Source organism: Saimiri boliviensis, chromosome 12, assembly GCF_048565385.1.
Source record: "Saimiri boliviensis isolate mSaiBol1 chromosome 12, mSaiBol1.pri, whole genome shotgun sequence".
NCBI classification, from domain to species: Eukaryota; Metazoa; Chordata; class Mammalia; order Primates; family Cebidae; genus Saimiri; species Saimiri boliviensis.
Genome location: NC_133460.1, coordinates 60972815 through 60997576, shown reverse-complemented (window position 1 = coordinate 60997576; position 24762 = coordinate 60972815). Strand labels below are relative to the sequence as shown.

General features: G+C 38.6%; 1 protein-coding gene across 4 annotated transcripts in view; it reads right to left on the bottom strand.

Moving 5' to 3' along the window:
- The window catches only part of NRG3 (neuregulin 3), a 1114305-nt gene that overhangs the window by 619640 nt on the left and 469903 nt on the right, over nt 1-24762 (bottom strand). For all 4 annotated transcript variants that reach the window (XM_074382491.1, XM_074382493.1, XM_074382492.1 and 1 more), the window contains exon 2: nt 18934-19063. In XM_074382491.1, the coding sequence (XP_074238592.1) occupies nt 18934-19063 (130 nt within the window). The remainder of the gene's footprint in view (nt 1-18933; nt 19064-24762) is intronic.

Sequence of the window (24762 nt, the reverse complement as noted above, 5' to 3'; positions counted from 1 at the left end):
GAGAACAACCCAGCTGCTTCGGCATCACCACATGGTGAAAGTGAATTAGTCTCTCCTGGCCTAGAGCCAGAGCTCCAGAGACCCACGAGCTGCCTCCTGCTCTAGGCTTCAAATCACGCATACTCCAAGTTTGCAACAGTTCCCCTCTCCCACAGAAGTGTTTTACTGGAGTTTCTCAGAATTTTTTCCATATCTTAATGCTTTCCCTCTATAATTCTTCCAGGCTGATGTCGGGGAGTGTGGAGGAGGTTTAACATTTACGTAGAAACTCCTCCAATTCATTCTCTCCCCTACAACTACGCAGATCTCTCTGAACAAATAAGAAAAAACAAACAAAGCAATTCTATATAAATAATTTAAGAGAGTTCTAAAACCTCCGCCTACCCTTAGTGACTAAAAGCTCAAGATTTACCCTTCACTGATTATCCAAATATTAGATTTCTTTTCACTTTCTAGTCCAAATGCCTAATAAAAGAAATGATGGCCAATTTCTACCAGCTAAGCTATAACAAGTGTTGTTATTGTAGCATTTGCCACAAGGTGGCACTAGTGAGAGAAGTGGTAATCGTCCAAAAATCCCAATCCATCCTGACTTGGAAGTTTTATTTGCAGAAATCCGAGCCTTTTGGGATTATATTACACACGCTCAAAAGCCCAAAGCAGAGAAGCCAGGAAAGACTGATTCACTTTAGCCATGTGACTATACGGAAGTAGCATGGTTGTTCTCTAGGTTTAGATTTAAGCCCGGGTCACCATCTGACTCTTTCCTAGTCTCCTGGCCAGCTCCCCTTTGTGCTCTTGCTGTCTCTTCCTGCCATTGATCTCAATCAGGTCACTGCTCTTCTCAAAGAAGTCCTGTTGACTTTGAAATCAGAAGGACGTGGTTTAGCATCCTTGTTTCTACCCTCACAGAACTTGAGTATTATATTACGTTATCCCTTCTCGGGCAGGCTGATGAACTCACACATGTGTGCACGCACACACATATACCTCTCTCATTTTCTCTTTCTCTCTCAGGTTACTTATCTTTATCCTGCAGGACCATGGTGCATGTGTGTCTCATATTTGCAAAGCTAAGATGTTCTGGTTAAATCAAAGAATATTTGCTCCAAGGCATCCTTGTTGTTCCGGTCTATACAGAGAATAAACTGGTAGCTTCGAAGATGAAAATATATGATACATGCATAAAGTGAGTAAGTTTTTTGATTGCCTAATACTCCTTATTGGTTTCTCATTGCCTTTAAAACATTCACTATTAAAGTAAAAATAAAATTTAAATTCATCATATAGCCTAATAAAGAATATACATTAACCAAAGACATAGACATTAAATAATAAGTAGGGGCAAGCATACACATATTTAATAAGCAAACAGAAGTTTACTCAATGCAGGCAAGATGGGTTTGGGTCAAGAGCCATGAACATATTCATGTTCTTGGACGAAACAATTGCACTTTTAGTCTTCCATTCCAAAGAAGCAGAAGAGAAGTAATACCTCCATGTGCAGATTGCAATGAAGCACCTAGCACAGGCTAGACAGAGAGTGAGTACTCAATCAACACATGGAGAAGGAAGAGAGATAATGAAAAGGAAAAGTGGAAGACGATTAGAGAGAAAGCTTGTAAACATGCAGGCATGAAAACCTTTACTGAACATGGCTACAGTGACTAACACAGTAACAGGTAACTTGAAGGTGACAATTATGGAGACCAATGTAGCCGTGGTGAAATAAGCCACAAGAGGTGTCAGTGGTAGCACTGGGGCTTGGGGAGCAGAAAAACAAAGTCAGCGTGCTTCATAAGGACCACCCCCGGAAAATTCTCTGGGTACATAAAAGACCCCGCCAGATAAATGGCATAACCTCTTGGCACAATGAGTTTCACTCTACTGGTTACGGTAAAGTAAGGGTGAAATACCTATTTTGTATTCTAGCATTGTGATACAGGTGTTCATAAATAAATGAAACCCAACGTTTCAAGGACCTGGGAAGCCCCAGGGGAGGCTTGTGCCAGAAGGGTGGAACAAGGATTTTCAACCTGGGCTGCCCATGGAAATCACCTGGGCAGCTTTGAAAAACAAAGGCCTTAGTCCCACTTACAGAGATCCAAATTTCTTTGCTCTGCATGTAGCCTAGCCATCTGAATGTTGAATCTGGGTGGTTCAACTCTGCAGCTAAGGTCTAAGAGCTCTGGTGTAAAGCCTTGCTAGACAAAGCCAGACCCACCTTCAGTGACAACCCTGGCACCCCGAGCCTTATTAGAAATGCAGAATTTCAGCTCCACCCTGGACCTACTGAAACAGAATGTGAATTTTTTTTTTTTTTTTTTTTTGAGACAGAGTTCCGCTCTTGTTACCCAGGCTGGAGTGCAATGGCGCGATCTCGGCTCACTGCAACCTCCGCCTCCTGGGTTCAGGCAATTCTCCTGCCTCAGCCTCCTGAGTAGCTGGGATTACAGGCATGCACCACCATGCCCAGCTAATCAGAATGTGAATTTTTAAAAGCTACCCAGGTGAGTGCATAGACATGTCGGTCCGTGAAGCACTGGCATGAAGGACTAACAGGTTTTCTTCCTGCTGCCTTTCCCCTGACAGTCACACCCTTCTTAATTTGGCATTTTACCTTTTGTGCTTCAAAACACAGAAGAGCTGTGTTTTCTCAGGAAATACTTGCTCTTTCTGAAATGTCTCCACTCTTCTTTGACAGAAATGCCATAAACCTATAGACTGAGGCAGATGAAATTGCTAAGGATCACCCTGTTTCTTCACCTGAATTTAGAATTGGAAGAGACTTAGGACTTATGTTCAATCACACTGTTTCACAACAAAAAAATTAAGGTCCACTGGAGCTAAGATATTACCAAAGGTCACACTGCTAGGAATCAAAATAGCTGAGGTTTAGAACAGATTTCACTAATAAGAATTGTTCCTTTGAAAAGTCCATGTTCCACTGTAAAATTCACGTAGTGTTTCATCATGTTTACACATTACAACTTTCCTAGTTTAAAAAAATCTATAACTTTTTAAAGCCTTGGGTGAGTTATCCTAGACGAACCTGAGTCCTGGAAAGGTGTGATGATTGGCAACCTCTAAGAAGTGCTTCTTCATCCATTTCTCCAAATGTTGCAGAGAACATTTTTTTCCCCAACTTTAAAGTTCTACTGTTTGGGAAAAATACCAGTTAACCAGCCCAAACCTTCTAATAGCAAATGTGATATATAAAATCCTCCTATTATAATAGAAATCTGTGAAACAGTTGGTTTACAAAACTATCATGGATGAGATGGACATGGGATGAAGTTGTGTTGCAGGTACTAGTGATTCTTATTTGGTAGGTATGTGAACTAGTAGGGTAACTAGAAGAGATAAACAGAGGTTTCCATAAGCTTCACAAACATATTTGCAAGGGTATGCAGGAAAGCTTGCCCTAGCATAATTGCTGAGCTGTACAGAGTTGGAGGGTGTATAATAGTGGCAGAATTATGAAAAGTACCTCTGGGATGGGAATAAGGGTCCTATTGTGAGCTGAGCAGCAAGGCTTAGTTCCTCACTGCTGCAAGTGTGGGCTGTGGATCCACAGCACAGGCATCACTTGGGACCTTGGTGGAAACACAGAATCCCAGGCCCCACCCTAGACCTGCCACTGTACCTTAACCTGCAGCTGATCCCCACAGGATTCATATACTCACTAGAGTTTGAGAAACACTAGTCTTATTCACTGTTTCCCAAATTGGTCTCAATAATGAATGCATGATTATTGGGTCCCAGCTGATACCTAAATTAGAATCTTCAGAGAAAGATCTTGAGAATCTATATTTTTAACCATTGCCTTTGGTGATTCTTATAATAAAGCAAATTTGACAAGATTGGAGGATCAAGAGCAGGCGTCCCCAAACTTTTTACACAGGGGGCCAGTTCACTGTCCCTCAGACAGTTGGAGGGCCGCCACATACTGTGCTCCTCTCACTGACCACCAATGAAAGAGGTGCCCCTTCCTGAAGTGTGGCAGGGGGGCCAGATAAATGGCCTCAGGGGGCCACATGCGGCCTGCGGGCTGTAGTTTGGGGACGCCTGATCAAAAGCTTTATAGTCAGGCAGAACTGAGACAGGCAATCAGTCCTCCTATCCACTGGTGGGCATCTGTCAGGAAGCGACCTTTTCTCCAGAGCCTCCTTCTTATCATGTATCAAATGTGGATACAACATTTCTTTGCATATTCAACAAGAGCACAAGGTGGGCAGTTATGAAGCAGTGTAGAAAGGGTGTGAGCGTCTGCCTTGTGCTTAGGAGGTTTGAAATAGAAGATTGATATTAACGTTTCTGTCTCCTCTTTAATGCCTCAATTTTGTCCTCTAAAAATGAGGGTGGTAGGTATTTAGGGTATTTTTCATTGATTCATTTTATCTTTACTGAGTAGGTGGTAGGTTCTGGAAGCAAAGATGAACTCAGAGCCTAGTGGGAGAATCAGGTAGATGAACAGGAACATTACAATAGATACAGAGGCTTTGTTCACAAACGAATCATTTCATACATCCAGATAATGTTTTGGTTGGCTTGTAGGGGGAAGAGATCAAAGCTACTATTTAATATCATTAAAATAATCATTATTTCTTTCACATATGCTAACCCAGGAAAAAGGAAAGAGCTTTCTAGTGCACTGAAAATAAAACCTTGTCAAAGAAAATAAGGCTTCCATGTGACTCTGATTGTGACTATAAATTAGCGCAGGAGAACACCCCAAACTGTGGCAAAATTATGACCTTATTTAAAGTGGATACTTTATCAGCTCATCTTTTCTGCCAATTCTTTCCAACCACATGTTTTTCACTCTCCCTTGTCCTATTATTAGCCTGTATTTCATAACTGCTGCAGAATGTTTTTCCTCCAGCAGTGGAGCTACCGACTGATACGCAAACCTGAGCCTCAAAGCTGAGAGCTGAGAGTTCCTAATTGAATTTCTGCCCTTCAGGAGCACAGGGTCATTGGGATCCACCCGCTGTCAGATGACTTCGGGGAGGCCAGGCTTTGAGCATGCTGGCCTCTTGGCATTATCTTTGTCTCTCACACCCGCATCTCCAAGCATCCCGTCTGCCCTAAGCCTGGGGTCTGTTTGTTTAATGGTCTACTGCTGAATTAATAACTACTTTCTCTGATGTTAGCTATTAACTTTATTTTGGATTTGTTTACATCAGAAAGTAGTATTTGAGAAACTAGAAAGCCACCTTGTTTTAGGAACTCTTACAAACTTTCTGTCTCTGATCTCGCTGTATGTATGTGTTGCTATATGTGCCAATATGCTAACCTGCTGCCTGACCCATAACAAGGTATATCCTTTACAGTTACCTTCCTTTCACCCCATGTGAGCCTCGCAGCAGCTCAGTTAGAGAAAAGAAATACTACCCAGGAAAATGTAGCCAATTTTCACTTGAATGTTCCAGTAAGTATCCCTAAAGTTTCATTATTCAACAATGATCAGTAGTGAACAAGTCAACACACCCTTGAAGAGATGTGTTTAATTCCTTAGGAAAATTTTAGGACTGAAAAATCATTTTGTTAATCTAAAATGTTAATACAGGCCAGGGGCAGTAGCTCACTCCTGTAATTCTGGTACTTTGGGAGGCCAAGGTGGGCGGATCACTTGAGGACTGGAGTTCAAGACCAGTCTGGCCAACATGGCGAAACTCCTCTGTCTCTGTCTCTACTAAAAATACAAAAATTAGCTGAGCATGGTGGCAAATGCCTGTAATCCCAGCTACTCAGGAGGGTGAGGCAGAAGAACTGCTTGAGCCAGGGAGGTGATGCCATAAGCCAGGATTGCCCCACTGTACTTTAGCCTGGGCAACAGAGCAAGTCTTTCAATCAAAATAAATAAATAACATGTTAATACAATTAAGTTTTTATTACAACTATAAAAATATCTTTGCAAATATCTCATATGTAGATAAAACGTATACATTAATTTTGAATTTTAAAAACCTTAATTTTATAATTTAATCAGTGTGAAACTTATTAGGCTTGAAGAATCATACTCTTCTCTACACTTTCCATTTAGACAAATTCAGAGCTTGAGTGAAAGAAATTGAAAGTGTCATCATCTTCTGATATGTTTGTGAGAACCATCTGGACATGAGAGAAAAAATAATCCAGAAAGGAAGGGACCAATTGCATCAAAAATTTATGATATGAAGCTGATTACTTCTAATTGCATCTAAAGTAATTTGGAAATTTCCCACCACCTTGGATTTAAAGAGAAACTTTCCCAATAGCAGCTCAACTCTCCAAGCCTTTGTTGGCCAGCAAGAGTAGGCTTCCAAATGAGAAATCAAAAGGCTCTTATCTCTGAAACACTCCCTGGCTTCATGAGAATTGATTTTTGGAATCTTCTATGCATATATGAGTGCTATGATTTGGATATGGTTTGTTTGTCCCCACAAAATCTCATGCTGAAATTTCATCCCCAGTGTGTGGGTGTTGGGAGGTGAGGCCTATTGAGAGCTATTTGAGTCATGAGAGCAAATCTCTCATCAATAGATTGATGCCTTCCCTCAGAGGAGAGTGAGTTCTCACTCTTTAGTGCCCAACAGAACCGTGTGTTGAAAAGAGCCTCGCACCTGGCCACTGGTTCCCTCTTTCCTTGTGTGATTTCTGCACACACTGCTCTCCTTCACCTTCCTCCAGGAGTCCACACACCCTGAGACCTTCACCAAATGCAGATGCCCAATCCTGAACCTCCCAACCATCAGAATCACAAGCCAAAGAAACCTTTTTCTCTATATAAATTACGCAGCCTCAGGTATTCCTTTACGGCAACACAAAACCGACTGAGACAATGAGCATAGCTCATATCTATCACAGAACTTGTCATATTGAATTGAACTAGAAAATACCCATCTAAGGCCCTCTCTTATGAGTTTTTCTGAGAACATTCATCACTATATTCTTACCACTTTACAGTGGACTTGGAACATTGAAAATGCTTAATAAACATTGGCAGAATGATAAAAGAATGTATTAAATTCCCATTTAATTCTGAGTGTACATAAAATAGAACAAAAAGTGCCATTCTATAGCACTCATATATGTCCTGTATATTTCTAAAAATATATTCCCCAAACCAGGTGTAATACTTTCATTTTTTTTCCTTTAACTTTATCCTTTATTTCTTATTTGATAAAACGTGTATGAGGGATTCTATATACTTGAGGAAGATATTTTTCTCAGTTTACCAGCCTAGAATGCATGTCCCCATTATTCCAAGTATGAGCTTCACCGCCCAGTATGGCCAGGGTCTGCCCATTGAGGTCCCTTTCACACTAGATTCTATTGACTTCCCAGTGCTCTTATATCAAGTTATTTACAGGAAGGAACTTTTGGTCCTATTTGCCATCGAATCTCAGTGTCTTGCATAATGTCAGACACCTGACTGTATGTGTATGCATGTGTGTGAACATGTGTATGTGTGTGGCAGGTTTTGTTTTAAACTGCCTCTAGTAGAAATATTTTCCTGATATTCATAAAACCACCAGAATAGCTGTGATCTTTAAAAAAATAAACAGATTTGTAGACATCCATTCCAAGATAAACTTCGGAAACACTGTCTTTGGCTTTTTTTCCATAAAACAAGGAATGCTTGGTCCTCCTGTCAATTTTTTAGTTTTCTCAAGTAATATGCAGGTACACAGGTAACTAAATAAAATAGTAGTTGGATGTTAGCATCCAGTCCCACAGCGTTGGGGTACAGAGAAGGGAATGAGTTCTAGGACACTCTGTTCTACCTTGATACAGACAGGAAATGGAAAAATAGTGGGTAGAAGAGGGTAGTTCCCTGGTAAAGGCCCCACCTTTATGCTTGGATACCTGCAGCCCCAAATGAAAAAAGGCATTTCTGTTTGATACACAAAAAGTTGTCTTTTAGCTCACCATGCCCCTATCCTGCCCTCATATAAACCCTGAACCCTAAGCTCCAAAGCAGGCCAGCAGACCAGCAATGGTGGAATGACAGGACAAAGAGAGAAGATGTCTGGACACCAAGGGGAGTTCCGTAGGGGGTGGTTGGAGGAGTCTGGCCACTGAGCAGTCCCAGTTCAAGGGAAGATCATTTTCCTACTCCAGCCCCACTTCCAGCTCCCCATTCATCTCTCTGAGAGCCACCTCCACCACTCAGTAAAACTTTGCACTTGTCCTTCGAGCCTGCATGTGATCCAATTCTTTTGGGCCACTGGGCAAGAGCTTGGGATACAGAAGGCTGTCACACTGGCCCTCTGCCCTTGAGATAAGGCAGAGGGTCCACTTAGCTGATTAACACTCAAGCCATCTGCAGACAGCAAAACTGAAAGAGCTTTGTAACATGGAGGGTTGCAGGCATCCACCTCTAGACTCTACTGTGGAGCCGCAGCACTTGCCCCAGCCTCTGCACTACTGTCTGTCTACATGCTCCCACTTCCTTCAGGGGTTTCAGCTGTGGGGAAAACAAACAGGCAAGCCACACCCCTATCATACATCGGGGAACTCTCCCGTTTCATTATCATCCAAAGCTTGCTAGTACTTAGGGACTCAGAAAACTCTCAGTTGATTTCTGGGAAGTGTGGATAACAATACAGAGGTTGTACATTCTCGTGAAAGTTATATTAAGAAAAATCCACATAGTCTATGATAGTCTTGTTTTTTTACGAATTTGAGTGTCATCAGATTATAAATAGGATAACTATATGTCATACTTATCATAGAACATCCTTGGATTATGCTTATTTTACCGAGAAAGTTATTAAAACTTCCCATTGTGCCTGAAAAGTTTTGGGAGCTAAGCCAGGCACAGTAGTTCGTACCTATAATCCCAGCACTTTGGGAAGCCGAGGCAGGAGGATCACTTGAGGCCAGGAATTTGTTACCAGCCTGGGCAACATAGTGACACCCCACCAGTACAAAAACTTCTTAAAAATTAGCCAGGCATGATGGTGTGCACCGGTAGTCCCAGAGACTTGGGAGGCTGAGGAGGGAGCCCTGGAGGCTGAGGCTGCAGTGAATCATAAGTGTACCACAGCACTCCATCCTGAGCAATAGTGCAATACCCTATCTCTAAAAGTAAATAGTGTATATAAAGCCAGAGTTTAAACATCTTATTTTCATGCATTTTGAATTCCTGAACCACTGGGACAATAAAGAAGAGAGTTTAGTTTGGAGGCTAAGCATGTAGAACCTGGTGTCAGCCTGTCTAGTCTGGTACAAACACTGGCATTTTGGTTTATGCATAAAAATTGTGATTTGGCCCTAAATGATGCTCAGACCAAAGTGAATTGGAAAGAAACAGCATGTTCAGGAACCCATTGCCTGAAGCTGTGAAATTTAGGCTGGAGCAAGAATCCTGTCAATATCCCCAGAGATGGGCAGACAACAGAGGATCACAGCAAATTCCCTCACTACCTCGGCAGAGTCTATAGAACAGCTGAGCCATCTTTATCCTGTTTTGAGAAGGTTTTACCGAAATATTTGCCCAAGAAGCTTGCACAGCAGTGTCTGTGGTGCCAGTTAGTGTTCACATTTGTAGTGATAGATCATCTCTGGCTAAAATAATATTTATGGATATGTTCTTAATTTTTAAAATAAATTTGGTGAAATAATCCACTTAAAATCTATCATTTTATCTGGGATACAAAATATTACATCATTCTCTCTCTGCTCAGTCTGCACGGGGGGAGCTTCCAGACTCTTCCATCTTGCACAAGATAGGGAACCTCTCAGGCAGGAAGCAGGTGCCCAGTGAGGCAGCTCCCAGAATAGCTGTCGGAAGTGCATCTAAAGGGTCGATAGCAGGAATGCCCTAAACAGTAGAGGGGAAAGGGTGTTTTACCTATGTTTTTTCTTCAGAAACTGTCAAAAGGAAGCATTCCCCTAACAAAAGGTGGCCTCCTATTTCTGCTTGTCTTTTAAGTTTACAACTGGAATAACTACAATGATCCTTGATTCTAAAATGTATTCTTGCACAAGATCCGGTATTATTGTGTATTAAATAATGTATCTGTGCCTGTTTTCTTTTATTTCCATTAGTGAATCTAAGTTGCACTCTGTGCACGAGGCTCACTGTGCTGGGAGACTCTGAGTACCCATCAAGGAGCTCTGACACCAGTCCTTTGATCTGTCAACAAAGCTGTGCAGATAAAATAACAAAACCTCTAACTTACGATATTATACTCCATTTACCCTAAATTCACTGTTTACTCAATACCAGGCACCTCTACTTTACCTATATCGAGCCTCAAAGAATTGTGGGAAGTCATAATATTATGTTTTTCCACTTAACAGATGAGAAAACTGAATCACAGAGGACATCTATAATTTTCTTTTCTTTTTTTTTTTTTTTTTTTTTTAAGCTGGAGTCTCACTCTGTCACCCAGGCTGGAGTGCAGTGGAACTATCTCGGTTCACTGCAACTTTGCGATCTTCACCCTCTGAGTTTAAGTGACTCTCATGCATCAGCCTCCCAAGTAGCTGGGATTACAGGCAGGCACCACCACGCACGGCTAATTTTTTTGTGTTTTTAGTAAAGACGGGGTTTCACCATGTTGGCCAGGCTGGTCTTCAACTCCTCACGTCAGGTGATCTGCCCACCTCAGCCTCCCAAAGTTCTGTGATTACAGGCATCAACCACCATGTTTGGTTAAGAATATGTGTAAGACTATGTCTACTAGTAGCAGTGGAGCATTGAGTCCAACCAGCCAGGCCAAATAAGAATTATTAGGAAAAGCAGAATACAAAAAGACAGGACTTTTCAAAGAATCTGCAAGGAAATAAAAATATTTTTATTTATTCTTTTTAAATTAAATATTTTAAAGACATCATTATATAGTGAGATCTTCTTTAAATAATCAGACTGGTACAAAGAAAGTCTGATAAAGTTCTATATAAATTCTGGAGTCTATTGGCTATAAAAACACTCCAGTAATTTTCAAGGTGCTTTAGTTGCTAGCATTCTCATTACAAGGGATAAGGGACAGACCAAAATCAATTAGGTAACTGTAGGCTTTGCATAGTTACAATACCTTGCATTTATATGGCATTTTACAACTTCCAATTGACATTCACATATATTAAGGTTCAATGACTGCCAAGAAGGACAGTTATCATCATCCCCATTTTACAGTTGGTAAATAAATCATCATGGGAGCAAACAAAAAGAGTGTGTGCATGTCTGTGTGTGTGTATGAGATTGAATACTTATACATAAACAAGTATTAAGCCTTACAAAGGAGAGCAGCTAAAAGCTACATATCCAAAACGATGTAATAACTGCCAGAGATCTGATACTACCTAGGTAGAGCTGAACATGCCTTGATTACCTTGGGTTCCATATTCGCTGCTAACATACCCCACATTTAAAAATATTCTGCTTTTATTATTTTCTGCAGGCTTTCATAAATCAGATTGTTTTTATCTTATGCCATTAAGAATTGAGTTTAGTACCTACATATTTTAAACACTGACGTATACAGATAGCCAAACTTTCAGAAAACTATTTTGGGAACGAATTAAGAAAAAAGTAAACCACTTCATTTTTTAAAATCATATATTTTCCACAAGTAAAATCTATAATTCTCAGTGTGTACATTTTCACATGGAAGTGTATTTTTCTTTTCTGCAAAAAAGTCAACAAGCTATTGTACTATTTCACAGAACTGTGAAATCAACATCAATGGCATGTTAATGACACCATTATGAACAGTTATATTACTTAAGTAGGAAAAGAAAAACAATTATTTCCTTTAAATCTATGAAGAGTCATTAAGAAAAAAAACTGTGAAAAACAAGAAATGCTTGTAGAATGTAACCAATAATAGAAAATTGCTAGTTTGTCAACATATCAAAACGAGCAACAGGGATTCTGAATGCTGAGATTATACAGTACACAGGAATTCTCTGGCATGCCACTTCCCACTTTTAAACCAAAGTCTCCTATTAATTGAATAAGACAGATGATACTGTACAATTTCTCACAAGATTTTTGCAACATGCTTTTCCTTGGCTTCAATATGAGCATAAAGGAGAAAGAAGACAGAGCTAACATATACATACATAGTATGTATTATGCATTCATCATTTTCTATATATTGCTTTCAATTCCTGCATCAACCTTTTAGAGCAAGTGTTACACTATCTGAAACAAAATTAAGTATTGTAGGTTCTGATTAAATGACTTGCAGAAAACCACAGAGCCAATAGAAAGCTAAGTAGAACTTTGACCTCAGGACTCTCAGCTTTTAACACTCACATTTGCCTCCTGTATATCTTACCCCAACTCACACAAGGAAAGTATTTTAAATAAACAAATCTGTGTCAATTCTTGGATACAAAAGCAAACTCAAATCATAATGACCTCCTTAGAAAACACCATTTCCTGTTCCTTCTTTTCAGAGAAGGAAGCATAAGGTAATCTTTGGCTAATAACTAAATCCCAATCACAGAAGAAAACATTAAAATAAGATCATCTTTGGCTAATAACTAAATGATGTGTTGATTGGATGTGCTTTTCTGGTCTTTTGCATGATACTTAAATAAACCTTTAAGTATACCAGCTGGACTGTAATACAAAGAGGTCAAACCAGAAGAGGTAAGCCACTACTTAAGCACCATGGAATTACAAAATTAGGTTCATTGTGCTCTTTGTTTGCTTGCTTGGTGAATTTATAAGACAATCATGACAAACTATGTCCACAGAGAAGAATCATTACAACTTTGCTCATTTCCTCCTGTCAAACTCAATTGGTAGATCACCTGTTATCAACACGACTATTGCAAATTACTAAAATTATGTTTGGGCTATAGCAAACATTCTCATGAACATTTCTTTGATGAACTTAAAAATTCCTCTAAGGTTCTTCACCTTGTTATTAACACCATTCTGCAGGGACTCTGCTGCTTGGCCTGGATTTATAGATATTTTAGCCTTCCTTCCTTCCTGTCAAAGGGGTTCAGGGATGTGTGCCAAAACTCTATTTTCATTCTGACTTGCTTCAACCACAGGGAATCATTAGCTGCTGCTCTCAGAGCACTTACTGGAGAACCATTTGACAAAGGGGACCCTCAGTGAATGGAAGAGCTAATGGACCTCCAAAGTGACGGGGCAAAGCACTAACTGGGATGGTCCTTTAATTTTATATATTACATCGTAGAAATGTCGTTACACAGTGACCAATCGAATCTGTTACAATGGAAACTTTTATTTCAAAATCTCTACAGAGAGAGCCAGTCATAATAGGAAGAAAAAACTATTTTTAGGGTTCCCTTCCCCCTTGCCAATGGCTGCCACCACTCCCCAACTCTATCAGGATGTTAGTCAGATTGTTACACAGGCCATCAGTCCTGTTACCAAAGTATAACCCCGGGCAATGGTTGCTATTAGACTGCCTTATTCTTTTTCTAGCAATTCCATATTTCAAGTGCTTCACGTATCTTCAAGTGAATTGCTTGGCTGATTTCCAAAATGGTCACCACAAGTCAAATTCAGCCCAAATGCTATCCTTTCCAAAGTTTTGAAAATCCATTTTTGCAGAAAGTCTGCTGAAAAATTTAATGAGCTTCAATTCAGAAGAGACACATCCCTTTAACTTGAATATGGCCTTAAAACACATTTGGTCCATTCAAATGTGTAGTAATCTTTGCAATTACAATGGCTAGCTCTTTTCCCTGTAGTGCAATATATTATACATAGCACCTTTTCCAAAATTTTAAAAATTTCTAGAAATGGCATGAAAATGAAAAGATCATAGAGTACTCTGCTTTTATTCAGATTATTTTGATTCAAAGTGTTTCTGGTGCCTTGTTTTCCTCCTTATCCCCCTTCATTTCTGTAGAGTGTATTGCCCTTTTATTAAATCCAGTGTTATTGATGTTTTCAAAACATGACTTCATCATGAAAAAGAATTACTATAAAAAGTAACACTGAATTATTAATAAAAGAAGGAGCAGACACATTCAAATAGACTTAATAGTGTTTAATCTGGAAGCACTTAATTGAAAGTTCTCTTCTGAACTTAATAGTGAATTATAATGACCTTGATTTCACAGAGACAGGGTCACTATCTGTATTTCTTAATGGAAAGACTACAGGCAAGAGTCAAGTGTCTTAACCCGATATTACACAAATGAAGTATATGTGTAATATAGAGACCTTAGAAAATGTGCTAATTTGAAAGAAGAAAATAGTTGTAAACGCTCAGCGTTTTTAGTTTAGTTTTTTTTTTTTTTCCAGAATTAGGATTCTACTATATATTCAAGTTTGCAATTTCACATTGAATTTTTATATATAACATAATAACCATTTAATATTCTCAAAACACTGAAAATTCATCTAATGTAAAAATATAGTCTAATTTATATAGACATTTAAATTCATAATTTCAGACTTGTTAAAAATTTTTGCTAATTCAGATAAAACTTTGGTGAGCATCCCTACAAATAAATCTTCACAAACACGTCTATAGGCTGGATTCTTAGAAACACTATAAGGCTTTTAAAACATACTAAAGTATTACCTACAAACAATCTTTAAGAAAATACACTTCCTCAAGTAGTTTTTGAAGACACGTGTTTTCACAGCTCCCTCACCAAACGGGGTACAGTATTCACTTTAAAAAATTTTTTAAATGAAGAATGGGATAAAAAAAAATACCTAATTTGCATTTATTTGTGAGGCTAATATTTGTTTATCGGTTATCTGTATTTTTTCTCTTTAAGAAGATGATGTTAGGCCCCGTTGTCCATTTCCCTATTGAGATTTTATTTTAATGTTGCCCTTTGATCTAAAGACTTTTTCAGGATTTGAATTCTTCTCCGCATTTGTTATTCAGTTTCCTCAGACTTCGTCTTTTAATTTTGTTTCTGATTTATGATATTCAGATAAAAAGTAATGCTGTGTCGAAGTTGTTAATTTTTGCCTTCCATTGCTTTTATTTGCTCACAAGGTCCTTACAACTGCTGACATAAATAAATATGTAATTTTATTGATTATTTTCCTTAGGCTTTGTTTGTTTATTACATTAACTTTTGAAATTATTAGTACACTTTTTGGTGTAGAAAGAGGGGTCAGCATACACTTCTGATTCTATTTACCTGACAGTCAATCATTTATTGAACAATCAGTCCCTCATTTTCCTCTGGTTTATGAATCAATCCTTGTCCTATACGAAGTCCCACAATATGTCAGAATCTGTTTTCACTAATTAGCCTGTGGATAGTCTGTGGCTTTATATTTTGAGGCTGGGCATGATAATCCCAACATTTTAGGAAGCTGAAGCAGGAGGACTGCTTGAAGCCAGAAGTTGGAGACCAACCTGGGCAACCTAGTGAGACCCATCTCCACACTGAAAAATACAGAAATTATCCGGGCACAGTGGTGAGCACCTATGGTCTCAACTACTCAGGAGGCTGGGTAGAGAGGATGGCCTGAGCCCAGGAGATTGAGGCCACAGTGAGCCAAGATCACACCACTGTACTCCAACCTGAGTAACAGAGCAAGACTCCCTCTCAGAAAAGTTTTTTAAAAATACACACACACACACACACACATAAAAATAATATTTTTAATTTAGGAAAATCAACTTTCTCTATTTATGTCTTGTTCTTTAAAAATCCTTCTGTCAAGTTATTTTTAGGACTTTGTTATTCCTGCAATATTTTTTATTAAATTGTTTTATAATTTCTAAGTATTGATACACAAATGTTTCTTGAAGAACTGGAATAAGAAAATTACAAAGAAACAAATAAGTCTCCCCACCTTAAACTCCTCCCTTTCCTGAGATTACTATTGTCTTTTTTTTTTTTTTTTTTTTTTTTTGAGCATGTACTTTCAGGATTTCTATCACAAGTAGTTTGGTAGTTTTGTTCCTATTCTTCCTTGAGAAGAAGAAATGTGTCAGAGCATGGCCTATTTTCGCAACATAGAAAAAAATATTTGATGCAGTCTTTTATAGGATTGCAATGTTTTTTCAAAAAATCTAGGAAATATAATTTTAATTTCTTTCGGCTTTAGATGTCTAATCTTTTGAGACATATAAAAATAAACTGTTGAATAAGCTAGGGTCATGCACAAGCCTTTATATTGCGGCTCAGATCTATTAAATGGCATCTTATTTAACTTGAAACAAACTCCAATAACTACAGTGTCATAAAGATAACCCTGGTAGCACGTCAGTCACTCTGAAGTATTTTGCTTCTTAAAATTTCCTAACGATTAATTATGTTACTTACTCCAAACATATTACAAAGCACTGTGCCATTTAATTTTTAAATTCATTTCTGTATGTACTTATTCAACAGTATCTTAGTGATAGGAGGTGCTCAGTAAACATCTGTTGAATACGAGAAGAATGACTGAAAGATACTACTTAAATAGAGTGCTGTACAAAATGGCACATTATTAATAACTACATTGGAATTTTTAGAAGTGGCTGATGCAGGAACATAAGCCTTTTTATTCACAGCAAAGCTTGAGAGATGAATAGCAGGCACATGTGATGTGTGATTTATTCATACACACTAGTAGGAGATTTATAGGCTTCTATTAACCTACTCGAGTTCCAATTTTGTCTTAGGCTAGTCTTTTGTCATGATTAGCTATGTTGTACATCTGTGTTAAATAACAGGTTGTCTGTACTGAAATATGCAAGAAATATGAAGACAGAAGGCCAAATTTATTATATAAGCACATCATTTCAGTTGAACTATAGATAAATATCTGCTTATGTGTGTTACAAAAATTAGACATGTACATGCTTATGCACAAAAGCAGATCATTTTTCTTTTATGGACATGAAACTCATTGTTATAGACTGAATGTATCTACCAAAAATAAAATCCCTACATGAAGTAGTTCCTCAGAATGTGACGATATTTGGAGAAAGGCCTTTACAGAAGTAATGAAGTTAAAATAAGGTCATCAGGCTATGCTCTAATCTAATATGGCTGACGTCCTTAGAGAAAATTTAGGAGACACACACCTACAGAGGAAACATAATGAGAACATACATTTCCTTGACCAGCCACAAGCCTAGGAGATAGGCCTCCAAAGGAATAAAGTCTGCTGATACCCTGGTCTTGAACTTCTGACCTTCAGGACTGTGAGAAAATAAATGTCCATAGTGAAGCCACCCAGTCTTTAGTACAGCAGTCCTAGCAAATTAATACACTCATGAAGTAATGAAGAATACAGCATGGCCATATGCTGAAAAAGAACAATTACTTTGCTCTCTTGATAGTCACAGTTTTGGAAAAGAGGAAATCATCTCAGCCTGCATACTGTGGTGGGACCTGATCCGATCCCTCCTACAGGTAAAACACCATCAAAGAAAGCCACTGCTTTAGCTAATGCTTCTGAAACACCCCTTCTTCAATTGATTAGGAATTCAAACATAATTGATTGCATTGCTCACTTCCACATGATAATCCCGTTAGATTAGCCAAGGTAACTGCAACATGGTTGAGGATCTAAAACAGCTTGCATGCACATCATGCTTTGAAGGTATGGTAGCTCATTCCTGGATTTCCCCTTGACATCTTAATGTCACTTGTGTGCTTCCTATCCATACGTGTCCAGTCACAATAAATATGAGAGAAGAGGAGTGTGGAGATAAATAAACCCCACCCCCCTTCTTTCCCAACCTAGGTTTGCAGAGCATAGGAAGAAGGTATACATTTTGCAACTAGGGCAAATGCAACAGCACTGCCAAAATCATATGAACACCACATGTTGGGGTGAGGAAAGGTCACACTTCTATTTGTCCTGGCACAGGACATACGGTAACTTTTACAGAGCCCTCCTACTATACCATGTATCTGTTCTTGCAAACCTGTGCCATTGCCCAGTGTGGCAGTACATCTTCCCTGTGGACTAAAGCTGGCTCTTGGAACCAGGCAGCTGCTGCTGGCATGGCATGTTCTAAGTTCGTAACTAAACGATATCCTTCTCCACATTATCTTAGTGAAACAACATGAGAATAGAGTTTTGTAATAGTAATAAGAAAAAGTTATAATTTTCCATGCTTCATGATTCAGAGTAATTAATTTAATAACTGTGCCATATGAGAAGAGTAAATAAAGAGAAGAAAAGGAGTGTGGATATATGATCACTGATGCATACACAGTGGCAAAAACAAATTACCAGGGTACTGCTGGAAATGAAAGCTTGGTAAGAAATATTTTTCAGACGTTAATTTGATTCTTCTACTGAGCCTTAAAGCCACAGTGTCTACAAGCGGGGCACTCTTTATCAGCCCCTTGTTTTTATTTGTAGGCGTTATATAACTTTATGTCTCTAAAAACCAATTAAACACCTTCCTGATCTCTACTGGGAGTTTTCCCCAAGTAGTTCTCTGCCTAGAGTATAACAGGACTATGTTTTCATTTACAACATCTTGCTGGAGAGTGTTTCATCAGAGGTGTTAAGAAAAAGTACCAAAATTAATAAAGGAGGCTAGAAATAAAATCAAATGCAGTTTTCTCTGGACATAAAGTCTCTGGGGTTAGTTCACAATAAACGCTGAGATTCCAGATCTTAGATGAGCAGTTTGCTTCTCCTGCTATAGTCTGTAGGTTCTCAAGAACAGATTATTTCTGAGTACTAGAATATATGCCTATGTTCCGCCTCATAAATGTATGCTTCTAAAGCGTGTAAATAATTATTTCCATTAACTTGGGAGATCTAAAAGTAAATCTTTCTTTGCTTGGTCAGGGAAAACTTAAACCATAACTACTTTGCTTCCGTTTTGTCTTCTTCAAATGCTAACGACACAGCAGCCTTACCCTTTCCATATTAAGACTCCCAATTCCGATATTCAAACGATGGGACTGTGTGTATCCAAGACACTACATTCCAGACGCTGCTAACACCCTCCACCCCCAGGCCTCGCAGAGGGCCTGCCCTTTCCACCAGTGGCCGCAGTGGCTTACCGACAGTGTTTATGCGATCCGGTCAGGGTTTCGATCACAAAGCACTCGCCATCATTGAGACAGTATGCAAGGTCCTTGTCTCGGCAGGGTTTGAAGTGCTCAGATCGCTCTGTGGAATATGTCGTCGTATCTGTCAAGGAAAGCACAGAGGGAAATGCTGTCAGCAGGACATTCTGACACCACCAACTACTGTCACTGGCCCTGGATCTCTGTATGGAGGCCTTCTCACGGGGTCTGACCTCTGGGACTCTAGACAGACAGCCCCAAACCTCCATGGTACTGACCAAATGCAGCTTGCTGTAACCACTGTATTCAATTGTCTTATTTCTCCACTACATTTTAACTATTGGAGTCACTGGAGAAGCCTCATTTGAGGACACGTAAACACTAAAAGCTGAATGAGCCTCAGTTAAACACCCCAAATCCACTCCCATTAATTTCAATTTTAACAAACATGTTGTACGAAGGATTGAAACAACATTCCCTTCCCTTTATTGCTGCCAAATATAATTAAACATCTGATCAACGTATATTGTAACTGTTCTGTGGAATTCAATGTCAGTTTTGGGGATTTTTTTTTTAGTTACAGCTATAATTGGCTAATAGCTAAGCCAATTATTCTTTCACTTTCTCCTTTTATTATGTAATTAAAATGCAAATGTTCTAAATTCTGAAACAGATTCTCAAATATGAAGAATGTTTCTAGTAAATATTTAACAGGACCAATTATTATCATTTTTAGCATTATCTTAAACATGCATTTTTAAAATCATAATTACTTACATTCTCAAATTAAGTTATATATCAATATCTGCATCCCAAATACAAGACTAACTATAAATATGTGCTATCTACAAGATACAGACTCTATTACCACATGTAAACATTATTCTAGTTAGTTTTAAGCAACTAAACTATTAGCACCAATTCTACCACAACATTCAAGAAAAAACATACTTCAAAAATCAAAGAAGAAAACATTATTCAGTGCTTATGCTTTTAATTTCCTTTACATAGATTAGATTAATAATAATATTCAACAGCATGGCATATTATACCAGCTTATTAACCTCTATTGTTTGAATGTGTCTTCCAAATTCCTTTCCATGTGTTGGAAATTTAATTCTCAAATTCATATGTTTAAAGGTGGGGCCTTTGGGAGGTAATTAGGATTAGATAAGGTCATCAGGGTGAGGCCCCCATGACGAAACTGTTGGCTGTTTGAGAAAAAAGGATTGAGTTGGCATGTTCTTGCCCCCTATCCATGTGATGCCCTGCACTGCCTAAGGGCTTGCAGAGAGCCCTCACCAGCAAGAATGCCCTCAGCAGATGCAGCCCCTTGACCTTGGACTTCCCAGCCTCCAAAACTGCAAGAAATAAACGTATTTTCTTTATAAATCATCCAGCTTCAGGTATTCAGTTAAAGCAATAGAAAATGGACTAAGACAGTAAATTAAGGTCACAATGAGCTTCTTCCCTGCTTATCGTCACAACTGATGGAAAGTGAACATTTTAAAAGGAAATTCACCCCTGTCTCTCCCACATACAAAAATCCTCCTGGGGCTCTCCTGGGGCAATAACTTCAAAATCCATAGTAGAGCAAACCAGGGCATGGATCATCTATGTGTTTATCTGTCTGGTCTCTTCTTGCACTCTAAAACTTCATGCAACTTAATTTTCAACTATCATTCTATTTCCCCAAAATATCAAGAACTGTCACATTGCCCCATCTTCCCAGACCTTCATTCTTTGTTAAAGACACCAGAAACCCTCAGAACTTAGATGGTCTCATTCTGTGCCTCCAAGTGCCTCTTACCACGGTCATCACTGCATTCAACCCTGCAAGCAATCTTTTCTTTGTTTTATCTGTTCCTTTCCTCTGTAAGGTCCTTGAGGGCAGGCAGGGATGCTTAATGAGAATTGGTGCTCATATAAATATCTTCAGAATATCTGATCTCTCTAACATCAACAACTAAATGCTATAAATGAAAGATATAATTAAAAATCTCATTACAATTTTACAAAACACTGCATTTTGTACAGCAAAAAGTCAAATGTAATATAACATTTATGTTATCATTTTAGTATCTTTTTATAGTATTGATAAAGATTGCAAAAGCAAGACCTTCACAGTCACACAGACCCTCACACATATATTACTCATCTTCCATGGGCATTGAAATAACCACTATTGGGTGTCCTTTTTCTTGGTGTTGCAATGAGAACCTTTGTTTTCCATTTCAAAATATCTGCTTGTTAATACTTTGGAACAAAATAAAGCCTCTGCAAAACAGACATATTTTCCATCTTGCAGGAGATTCTCTATAGTAAAGATCTGTTATTCAAGACAGTATGTGACAAACAGTCATACAGAATCAATCTCTCTATGGGAAATATTTAAAATTCAAGAGCTCTGAGCAAGAAATTCAATATGAAACGGTGCACAGTTGACTGCTACTCTGGCTGCTGAAGTATATTAACTCAAGATTAGTTAGTTAACTTTTCCTTTAATTTCTATTATCCATTTATTGATATTCACTGATCATGCTCCTAAGAACAGTTTTTCATTAACATAATCTACAGCATAAAAAGTGAGATCCTTATTTTATAATCAGTGGTTTTAACAAGCTACAGACTTCAAGTGCAACACAATGGCAAAGCAATTACAATCAATTAATTTCCATCTGACAACTGTTGTCTCTAGTGGTTACCGCCCCATTCTACCAACCGATTTCTCCGTCACGTTATCATCTATCAACACATTACAGAGGATCAGAGACCTTAGTAAATGGCTCCGCAAAAGTCTGGGGTGGGAAACCTGAGATATCAGGCTTAACATACACTGAGGTTTTCCATTTTCATAGCTTATAGAATGCCCAAATTAATTCACAATGGCTTTACTGAATTCAAAGAAAACATTACTAGTATAAATTTTTAATAACAATATAATACATAATAATAAAATATTAGGTATAATTCTTTAAGGAAATAATGGAAATTATCAACACATTTGAAACCTTAGAATTTTACCTACGGATTTTACTACATATTATCTATATAGTATTACTGGAAGTCACAGAGGCATTGGGTAAGGTAAGTGTAATTCATCATGAAGTGAACTTTTACTCTTGAAAGTCATCATGCAAAAGATGTGTATAAAAATATAGAAAAATTCTGGACCCTTAATAAAATCACTAGGTTGCTATGCTAACTCTAAGACCACCTACCTAGATTTTTGTTGAATAAGTAATAAGCACACTGTGTCTAAGTCACTCTTACTCAGGTTTTCTATTACTTACAATCAAACAAAGCCTAATAAAGAGATACTAATAATTTTGGATGATATGCACCTACATTTGCATATCTGATTAAAGTTCATGTATGTATTCATATATACATTTAATTTTTAACATTTAAGATATACTACAAAACACATAAAATAGGACATAAACAAAAATAAACCAAAAGTAAAATATAAGGTGCCATTCCTTATTTTCTTGCTGTGCCCTAAGGTGGCAGAGCATGCTCTAATGTATCCAGCTGAGTGTTTTATTCTGAAGAAGAAACATGGAACATTTGTGAGAATGAGAACATGGAGAACTATAAAAGTTATGGCCCCAAACAACCTTGGTGTGCTTTAGTAATCAGATATAAAACTCTCATCTGTGAGCAAATTCAACACTTTTGGAAGCTTGTTTATATTTTTTAAAGCTATGCCACTTTTAAGACAGTCCAATACACTAAGCTGGGTATAGTATATGGTACTATTTTGGCATGTACTTAATCAAACTTCTGCTTCTAGGAATGAAATTTGGTAAATAATTTGTTAGAAAGCTATTGCCTTCAAAAGAATTATATGGATGAAGGTTCCTGTAAGTAAACAGGAGGGGCCTAATGTTCCAGTGAATTCCAATTTGTCTTTCAAAGCTTTTTTTATGTTCCCTTATTCCAGAGTGGGCCCTGCTATCAGACATCACTCTCTTCACATTCATCAGCTTGGGAAGCTCCCATCTGACTGGACCATGAGCTTCCATGGAGCAGAGAAGGTCTTCATATCTTTAATCCATGGGCTTACAGATGGTTTGACACAGAGAGGCACAGAATAGGGATTTATAGAAGGGAGAACTTTTGGCTGGGTGCAGTGGCTCACATCTGTAATCCCAGCACTTTGGGAGGCCAAGGTGGATGGATCACCTGAGGTCAGGAGTTGGAGATCAGTCTGGCCAACATGGTGAAATCCCATCTCTACTAAAAATACAAAAAATTAGCCGAGTGTGGTGGCAGGTGCCTGTAACTCGAGCTACTTGAGAGGCTGAGGCAGGAGAATCACTTGAACCTAGGAGGCAGAGGTTGCAGGGAGCCAAGATCGCGCCATTGTACTTTAACCTGGGCAACTAGAGTAAAACTCCATCTCAAAAAAAAAAAAGGAGATTTTTTTATATAGCATTTTTCTAACTGTTGGTGTTAAAAAGTGGTATCATAGGCCAGGCACTCTGGCTCACACCTGTAATCTCAGAACTACAGGGGGCTAGGTGGGAGGATCACTTAAACCCAGGAGTCTGTGACCAGCCTGGACAACACAGGGAGACCCCATCACTACAGATAATAAGAAATTAGTTAGGTGTGGTGGTGCATGCCTTTGACCCCAGCTACTCAGAAGGCTAAGGTAAAGGGATCACTGGAGCCCAGGAGTTTGAGGTTGCAGTGAGCTGTGCTTGTGCCACTACACTCCAGCCTACACTACCGAGTGAAGCCCTGTCTCAAAACAGTAAAAAAACAGAAGTGTTATAGTGAACAAAAACTCTACTTTAAAAATATCTGGAAAGTGAATTAAGTTCGGACATAGAAGAGCTCCACAATCACCTCGGGAAAGAGCACAGAATTTCATAAAAGGAGAGAAAAATCAGCTCAGCAGCATGAAAGACAAAGGAGGAGAAAACAAAGCAGAACGATTGGAAAGGATTTTCCAAAAAAGAGGGACAGAAAAAATACAGGATTATTAGGATTAAGATGAGCAGAGACGCTGAAAAGAAAGGGTTTTCCAAGCACCATGACCAAGGTCTAGGGATCAGCTCAAGGATATACTGCCCCTGGCATGAAGACTAGCACCCTATCACTTGGGGCCACAGGAGCTGTGCAATTCACTGGATCACTTATCTGGCACTTATGATAGGTAATTTAATGTGCTTTCTTATTTTTTATAGGTTTCGGTCTCTATCCCTAGGGAGGTCAGGGAGAGTGCTTTGCTTTTAAGTTTTCTATTCTTTCCACATCATGTAGCATACATAGTAAGTAATCAGTACAGTAATTAAATGCACAGTGAGAGGTGGTGGTGGTTCATTCATTAAAGGCAAAATGGGAAGAAAATGTTGGGCTAGAAGACAGAAATCCCTGCAGATTTTGCAATGAAAGTTAATTTATTATGAATTAAAATGATGACTGGGTTTCCCCTTAAGTACTGAGTTGAACCTGAATATTAGTTATGGAGGTTACTCCTGTTGCCGGCACAATGCAGCACACTGTGGGAGCACATATTTTGTTGCAGGAACAAGAGACCTAAATTGGCTATTACAGATAATAATTGCATGAGATAGTCAAAGAAAGGGAGAGCTTAATTCAGGCTATAGTTATCTCTGAGGGTTCCTTAAACTGTTGGCATTGGAGCTAGGCTTGAATATGTGTGACTGTATTGGCACAGAAAAAGGAATGAGAAGAGCAAAATAACCTAATTGAAAAAAAGAGGAAAACATTGAGATTCAGGTTAGACCCTAAACAAATTCTTCACACTCCTGGCTTAAACATGTCAGATTTCCTTTGTCTTCCAGGGTT